The sequence below is a fragment of the Podarcis muralis genome, chromosome 18, assembly GCF_964188315.1.
Source record: "Podarcis muralis chromosome 18, rPodMur119.hap1.1, whole genome shotgun sequence".
Taxonomy (NCBI): Eukaryota; Metazoa; Chordata; class Lepidosauria; order Squamata; family Lacertidae; genus Podarcis; species Podarcis muralis.
In genome coordinates, this window is record NC_135672.1 from 12968978 (window position 1) to 12977555 (window position 8578).

The 8578-nt window shown below is 53.3% G+C and overlaps 1 protein-coding gene across 1 annotated transcript; it reads right to left on the reverse strand.

Annotated features, from left to right (window-relative positions):
• Nucleotides 1–357: 357 nt before the first annotated feature.
• LOC114588685 (tetraspanin-33-like) lies at nucleotides 358–7298 on the reverse strand. Its single transcript, XM_077921976.1, has 8 exons — nucleotides 7132–7298; nucleotides 6794–6851; nucleotides 5943–6067; nucleotides 4662–4736; nucleotides 3217–3312; nucleotides 2833–2958; nucleotides 1776–1937; nucleotides 358–845 (listed from the first exon to the last, which is right to left on the reverse strand). Exons 1-8 carry the CDS (start codon nucleotides 7186–7188, stop codon nucleotides 738–740), a joined length of 807 nt encoding a protein of 268 aa, XP_077778102.1. The 5' UTR covers nucleotides 7189–7298; the 3' UTR covers nucleotides 358–737.
• Nucleotides 7299–8578: the final 1280 nt, after the last annotated feature.

An 8578-nucleotide genomic window follows, 5' to 3' on the forward strand; every position in this document is an offset into this window, starting at 1 on the left:
CAAGGAGTCACAAACTCAGGGGTCCCAGGATCAAGAAGCAAGGAGCCACGAAGTCAGGGGTCCGAGGGTCAGGAAGCAAGGAGTCACGAAGTCAGGGGTCCGAGGGTCAGGAAGCAAGGAGTCACGAAGTCAGGGGTCCCAGGATCAAGAAGCAAGGAGTCACAAACTCAGGGGTCCGAGGGTCAGGAAGCAAGGAGTCATGAAGTCAGGGGTCTGAGGATCAAGAAGCCAGGAGTCATGAAGTCAGGGGTCCGAGGATCGAGAAGCAAGGAGTCATGAAGTCAGGGGTCCCAGGGTCAAGAAGCAAGGAGTCATGAAGTCAGGGGTCCGAGGATCAAGAAGCAAGAAGCCCAAGGCAGGAAGCGTGTTGCTGTGGCAAAGAGCTGAAGGGAAAATGCTGACCTTCTATCCCTTCCCGGCTCTTGCCACCAGGTGCAGTGAGTTACCAATCAGCCTCACCTGTGCAGCTGCACCTTGCCTCTCCAGAACAAACTTAGGAAGGCCCCAGTCCTGCAGAGTCCTATTGGTCACAGGGCCTGGCTCCTGCACTCACTCCTGACACCCCAGACTCTACAATTCTTTGGCATAACACCCCGATATCGGTTCGTGCAAAGCCTGCGGGAAGATTAAATGTGGCGCCAGGCCTGCCCCCCTTTTCCAATGCCCTGTTTTTGCTGCCAAAAAAAGGGGTGCGCTTTTTGGGGAGGGAGAAGCGGCAAAAGGGTCTTGGGAGATTTTCACTTCGCTGGACAGCTTTTGCTCCTCCTCCTCCTGACGCTCTTCCGTTTCTCGATGATGAAGTCGATCTGATAGATGAGCAGCACGGCGAGAAAGAAGACGACCGCCTGGAACGAGGAAAGGAGGACAGGCGCGCTTGTGACTGCATTTAAGGACCTCAGGAGAATCTTGTAGCGGCCATTGCAGCTGGATCAGGCCCCTTGGGGCCCGTATAAGTCCTGCCCCCTGTCCTCGCAAAGGGAAGAAGCCCACAAGCGGGACCTGAGAGAAACAGCACCCCCCTCTGCTCTTGTTCTCCACTGTTCTAAGGTAGACTGGCTCTACGCGTGGAGGCTCCACTTCGGAATCGTAAAAGGAGCCACACGGCGGCAGCTGGATTAGGCCAAAGGGGGCCCATATAAGCCCAGCCAACCGGTTGCCCACAAGGGGAAGCCCCCAAGCAGGACTTATGGGTTTATCCTTGCAGAAGCCACGCTGGTTCTTGTTCCAGCAGGGCTTGTCCTTCTCTAGACGTGGTCATTTACCTTCAACAACCTGGATAGGCCTGTAATTTCCTGGATACTTCCCCTCCCTTTTTTCAACTGCCTTTGCGCCAGCCTCCTCCTTCTCTATTAAATACAGCCCTTGACTTATCCTCGCAGAAGCCACGCTGTTTCTTGCTCCAGCAGGGCTTGTCCTTCTCTAGACTTCTGCCTTCGACAACCTGGATAGGCCTGTGATTTACTGGATACCTCCCCACCTACCTTTTAAACTGCCTTTGCGCAGGGCCCTCCTTCTTGATTTGAAATACAGACTTATCCTTGCAGAAGCCATGCTGGTTCTTGCACCAGCAGGGCTTGTCCTTCTCTAGACTTGGCCATTCTGCCTTCCACATCCTGCAGAGGCCTGTAATTTCCTGGATTCCTCCCTTTTTAAAACCGCCTCTTTCTTCTCCTTGAATGCTTTCGCTGGAAGGGAGGCACGTTGGCCTGCAGCCCTGATTTTGGGAAGAGGGACAAGATTGGAGCCCCCCCTCCCCCGGCAGCCCCCTTGCTCACCTCCAGGACCAGCAGCCCAAAGGCCAGCCCGGCCACCAAGAAGAGGTTGCTGCGGCCCCAGCGGACCGTCTTCTCCAAACACCCCTCGGTGTACACCAAAAATTCGGCCTTCCATGGCTTCAGTTTCTGCGTCCCGTAGCCGCACATCGTGTTCAGAATGGCCTGCAATTAGCGGGCGAGAGAACAGGGTGGCCCATTAGGAAGGCCCCTTTGCGACAGCCCAAAGACACCGCCTTCCGTTTGCCCTCCGGGATACTGTTGGCGATTGGAGGTAGACTGCCTTGGGACAAGGAGGCTCTACTCCCAATAAGATGATCTGGGGAGCCCCAAAGCAGCCAAACCAAAGGGGCCCCGTCTCGTCCAGCAGCAGACACGAAAGCCGACGGCCTCCAACTCTTTGCCAGTGTTCGGGGCAGGTTGCCTCCGAATCCGTGCCTTGGGTGTCCTTGCGGGCTTCCCAGAAGAAGCTTCCGGCTGGCCAATGTGGGGACAGCTGGACCAGGTGGGCTCTGGCTGCAGCGCTCTTCTGGGGCATATGTGCATGTAGGGAGTGCCTAGCTACACACACACTGGATCGGGGCAAGGCCTCCCCAAGCCAGCTGGGAGTAAAGGCTCCCAAAGCCAATTAAGAGTGAGGGCTTCCCAACTGTCCAAAAGAAACTAAATGTGGAAAAAATGGGGTACCTATAGAGATTTGCTATCTTTTGAAAAGGATGGAACAGTATTAAGTTTACTAAAAATCAGCAAGGTTTCCTTCAAGCCAGCTGGGAGTAAGGGCTCCCGAAGCCAATTAAGAGCGAGGGCTTCCCAACTGTCCAAAAGAAATTAAATATGGAAAAAATGGGGCAGCTATAGAGATTTGTTATCTTTTGAAAAGGATGGTATTAAGTTAAAATAAATCAGCAAGGCCTCCCCAAGCCAGCTGGGAGTAAGGGCTCCCGAAGCCAGTTATGAGTGAGGGACTCCAATGCCAGTTAAGAGTAAGGGCTTAAGGTTAGGTTTCTACCAGTCAATGTCTGGTTCCGCTTGAGCATGCCCTGTCGGGCTGCCTCCTCACCTCTTTGCCTCGCACGCAGCAAGAGAACGGGACAGCGCAACGCTCCAGGCTGGGGTTCGAATCCCGGCAGTCGAAGTAAACGTTCTGGGACCAGTCTTTGTAGGAGTGGACCCCGCAGCACTCAAACTGGGGAGAGAAATAAACAGGAGCGAAGGGCGTTGAAGAACAGAAGGCTTTCCCCCCGGATTATTTAAAGGGTATGACGAACGCTTGAGCGGGATTTGAACTCGGAGCAACAGGACGACTCTCTTGTTCGGACACTGGCGGGCGAAGGGACCGGCTCAGTCCACCAGGGGGCGAAACAGCCGCCCTGCCCCGGGGCACCGGCAACCCACGCTATGCCCCTGCGAGAAAAGGAAACTTCGGCGTCTCTCAACTTTTTACCTTTTTTTGGATATAGTCGATGAGGTTTTGCAGGTCCAGGTTGTCGCGGTAACGGGAGATGGCTCGTCCCATCAGCAGGGTGGCTTTCTCCATCACCTGGGACACGGTGGAGGGAGGGGAGAGGAGAGAAAGAGAGTACAGGAGCAGTGAGAAATCTCCCCTGCGCCCGTCAAGAGTGCATCTCCAGCCGACAGCGAAAAGTTTGGAGAATATGGCGGATTTAATAAGCTCCCCCCCTTTGCAGCAAACCGAACGGACTTCCGGAATGGGTTAAATTAAGGTTACCGGATTTTTTCCAATGGATCCGGGGACACTTTTCAACTCCAATGGATTTTGTAGGGGGGCTGATTTGTATATCCGGGGACTGTCCCCGGGAAACAGGGACGTCTGGTAACCTTAATTTGAGAACCAAGGTACCACTGTACTGGTGAAATCAAATAAAAATAATTTTAAAAGAGAAAAAGAGTGAATCTGTATGCCCAAAAAGCCGCTCTAATTCTCACGGGGATTGGACCCGGGAGAGCTTTGGGGTGCAGAGCGGGCGCCCCAACTGTGCCCCACCTTGCCCCAAATGCCAAGCTACGCAGGTGCCAGTTTTGTTTTGTTTTGTTCATTTTCCACCTCTACATTTTGATTCTCTGGCCCCATATCTGCACAAACCTATTATCCCAAAATACAGATGTGCTTTTACACTTGCAAGACTGGATGTTTTGCATCTGCGGTACTCAAGGGTGAATTCCAAAAGATCCCACCTGAGAAATGTCTTTGCCCCTGTGGAGATGGTAGCACCGAAACAGCGGCACACGTCCTCCTGTCTTGCGCTCTCTACAAAGACCTGAGGAACGGGGTCATCACCCCACTCGTACTAACCATCCCAGGGCGCTCAGCCACTGCCACAATGTCCTTTCTTCTATCAGATCAAAATGAGCAGATAACAGCAAAGGTTGCTAGGTTCATAGAAGGAAATCAGAATAAGGGCCACTAACTGACGGCTGATTCAGGACTTTAAATTGTGCTCTTATATCAAATTCCCTTTTCTGCGTACAGTGGTACCTCTGGTTACAGGTGCTTCAGGTTACAGACTCCGCTAACCCAGAAATAGTGCTTCAGGTTAAGAACTTTGCTTCAGGATGAGAACAGAAATCATGCGGCAGCAGCAGGAGGCCCCATTAGCTAAAGTGGTGCTTCAGGTTAAGAACAGTTTCAGGTTAAGAACGGACCTCCGGAACGAATTAAGTACTTAACCCGAGGTACTACTGTATACTGTAATGTTTTGCTGTTGCTATGGCCATTGGCTAATGTGGATATCTATCTATCTCTATCATCTATCTATCTATCTATCTATCTATCTATCTATCTATCTATCTATCTATCTATCTATCATCATCTATCTATCATCATCTATCTATCATCTATCTATCTTTGTTTTGTTTTGTTTTCCTTACCATGCCAGAGAAGAGGAAGCCCAGAACAGCGGCCACCACCTGAAGGACGAAGATGACCAGCAAGAGCCAGGCAAACTGGGGAGAGGTGAGCAGAGAATCAGGACCGTGGAGTTGCGACGGGACACCCAAGGGTCATCTAGCCCAACCCCTCTGAAACGCAGGAATCTCAGTGAAAGCATCCCGGACATCCATCCATCCATCCATCCATCCATCCATCCATCCATCTCTGCTTAAAAACCTCCACCACTTCCCGAGCGAGGAGACGCTGCCGGAACATCTAGCTAAGATATCCCTAGGGCAGCTGTTCCGGCAGCAATATCGTAAAAGCCTATTTTTGCCAGGTTGCGAATATACGCCTCACTTTTCATGGTCGGAATTTGGGGGGGGGGTGTTAACGGAGAAATCTGAGGCTCCCTTGGACCAAAAAACAAGGACACCAGCCAGGAATCCCAGAGCAAAACAGCAGCCAGTAGGCTTGGTCTTTATTGAAGACTGTCGCGACAGGACTCCCACCTGCCACCAGGTGGAACAAGATGGAAGCCAAACTTTTATTAGCTGCTAATCCCCATGTTAAAGGTAAAGGGACCCCTGACCATTAGGTCCAGTCGTGGCCGACTCTGGGGTTGCGGCGCTCATCCCGCTTTACTGGCCGAGAGAGCCGGCGTACAGCTTCCGGGTCATGTGGCCAGCAAGACTAAGCCGCTTCTGGCGAACCAGAGCAGCGCACGGAAATGCCGTTTACCTTCCTGCCAGAGCGGTACCTATTTATCTACTTGCTCTTTGAGGTGCTGTCGAACTGTAGGTTGGCAGGAGCAGGGACTGAGCAACGGGAGCTCACCCCATCATTGCGGGGATTCGAACCGCCGACCTTCTGATCGGCAAGTCCTAGACTCTGTGGTTTAACCCACAGCACCACCCGCGTCCCAATCCCCATGTTACCCCCCCAAACTACATCACTCATACATCATGGTTACATCATGAAAGGGGAGGTCTGGTGGCAGTAATCTGAGCATCCTGGACTCTGCCCCATGGTTCCCCTTGCTTGCATTGGGCAAGACACCTGGAGATGTTGCCATGAGGGGTTTGAAGATGAGACGTTTTGCGTGCCAAGGAGGGGCCCTGCCGCTGAGTTATGCCCCCTCCCAAACGGGCACCCTGTGTCCCTGGCATCGGGTGGCTGGGCCACCCCTAAAATGCTCACAGGCACCCTCAAATCAAAGGACTGAGCAGAAGGCTTTGCCCATTGTTGAGGGGGTAGTGGAGGAGGGCAGCCGTACGTACCACCTTCAGAAGCAGAGTGATGTCACGCAAGGCCCCCAGGCAGCCGACGAAGGTGACGCTGAACACCAGGACGCCCACCGCCAGCAGGACGACGGAGGGGTCTGCCAGCAGGGAGTCCACAGCGCCTGGAGGGAGGCAGAGAGGAGAGGAGAGGGTGCCTACCCACCCAAGGGTGCCCACCCACCCACCTGCCAGGTGAGAGACCAGCCCAGAGGAAATGCCCACAGCCTTTCTCCACCTGTGGGTCCCCAGATGTTGTTGTACTACAACTCCCATCATCCCTAGCTCGCAGGACCAGTGGTCTTGGTGGATGAGAATTGTAGCCCCAAAACAGCCAGAGACCCAAGTTTGGGAAACAGCTGTAGGCTAAAAACCACTGTAAGCAATCAAGGAAAGGCACTCCACACATGCTCAGGAGCTATGCAATATTAGCCTCACATGCAGTTTTTTTCCTTTAAGGGCCAGCAGGGCTGCCTAGGCTTTACCTCTAAACTGCCCTCCCCAATCTAATGTTCCTAGACCCCTGAACCCCACTTCAAGTGAAGCCCATTGCCCCACTGAAGATGGAACACAAAGGAAATATTGCGGAGTTTTAAAAATCTGGTGCAACTTTAAAAAACCAGGGGAGAATAATTGGAGATGAGCAATCCAGTTTCTTACAGGGCAGACAGATCCAAAATAATACATGGATGGTCATAGATATTATAGAATGTTTAGAAATGAAACCAGGCAAAAAGGCTGCCCTAATGTTGGCAGATGCCGAGAAGGCGTTCGACAATGTATCCTGGAGATTGAATTTTCTGTGGGTCACGAAACCCCGGCGCCAAGCAGGGTGCCCCTGCCCCACTCACCCCCTTCCTTTGAAAGCCTGGCGTAGATCCCGACGGCTACCATCAGCCCACCGGCCACCTGGAGAGGGCAGAAGAACAAGCCGTTCGTGGCATCCTGCTTTTGCAAAAAGGGCGCCACACACTCATGCCCTGTCGCTTGCGGTGGGCAGGGCAGGTCGGGGATGTGCCAAAGGAGAGGAGCCGGCCCCGAACTCCCCGTGGCCCCGAGGGAGGCCTTGGCAAAGGCAGCCCAGCCTCTGAGAGCTAGAGAAAGCAGCCTCTGGGTGAACTCCTAAGCCCTCGGAGGCCCGCTGCCAACACAGGAGCCGGCGCCAGGCGTGCCAAGGCTCTCGACTCACCCAGAAGAGGTAGCAGGAGGCAAACAAGGTGTACTTGATTACTTGGTTGGTGCGCATGGTTCATGCCTGGCCCTCTGAGCCGGGGGCCACCCTCGGGCAAGGCCTGGTGGCATGCGGGGCAGCGGTGGGCAGAGATCACCAGCCCCCTGGCTGGGTTTGCATGCCAGGGGAGGAAGCTGGAGGGCGTGGAATGCATAGAGCAGGAAGGGAGAGGCGAGACAGTGCGCTGCCTGCATGTCAGAGGCAAGTGCCAGCGTGATCCCCTGCCTAGCTCAAAACAGCAAAGACCTGGTGAAGAGAGCACAGCAGAGGTTATATTTCCCGAGAATCCTCTGGAAAAACAATCTCTCAAAGGACCTGCTGATGGCATTTTACCATTGCACTGTGGAGAGCGTATTAACTTATGGTCTGTGTGTGTGGTTTGGGAGCTGCATGGTCAGGGAAAAAACAATGCTGTCCAGGGTTGTAAAGACTGTGGAGAGAATAATTGGGTGCACTCTTCCCACCTTGGATCAAATCTATGCTTCCAGGTGCCATAAGAAAGCGGCAGAGATAGTGCGCACCCTGGAAATGATCTCTTTCAGCTTCTGCCTTCTGGGTTATAAAGACTAGGACTAGCCGCCTGAGAAACAGTTTCTACCCAAATGCGATTTTGGTTTTAAACACAGTGTAAGGTAGTCTCTGGGACGCGGGTGGCACTGTGGGTTAAACCACAGAGCCTAGGACTTGCCGATCAGAAGGTCGGCGGTTCGAATCCCCGCAATGACGGGGTGAGCTCCCGTTGCTCGGTCCCTGCTCCTGCCAACCTAGCAGTTCAAAAGCACCTCAAAGTGCAAGTAGATAAATAGGCACTGCTCCGGTGGGAAGGTAAACGGCGTTTCCGTGCGCTGCTCTGGTTCGCCAGAAGCGGCTTAGTTCTGCTGGCCACATGACCCAGAAGCTGTACGCCGGCTCCCTCAGCCAATAAAACGAGATGAGCGCTGCAACCCCAGAGTCGGCCACGACTGGACCTAACAGTCAGGGGTCCCTTTACCTTTTAAGGTAGTCTCTATGGGAGTATATTGTATTTAAAAATGGGGTATCAGAGTTTTTAGGGGGCTAACTTGGTTGGGATAGCTGGGATAGCAGGCTTGTTGGGTTTTGAATGTCTGATGTCGATTTTTCAATTTCTTTGTTCTGTATGGGGCAATGACATTAAAGATTCTCGTATCGTATGGCATTCAGAGGCCCTAGGCATCTCCTTCAAGAGAGGAGGGCGGAGGCTCCATCTGGCCCTCAAAAGCCTCTCTTAACACCGACGTAAAACAGAACAGAGGCTGGGAAGTCGGGAAGCCTTTGGGACTCTGGATTTGTGCAGGGATTCAGCCGGTCGAAGGCGTTCCCGGCATCGGGGCTGCCACCACCACAGGCTGGCAGCTTCATTGAGAGCTGAGGGCCGGGAGGGGAC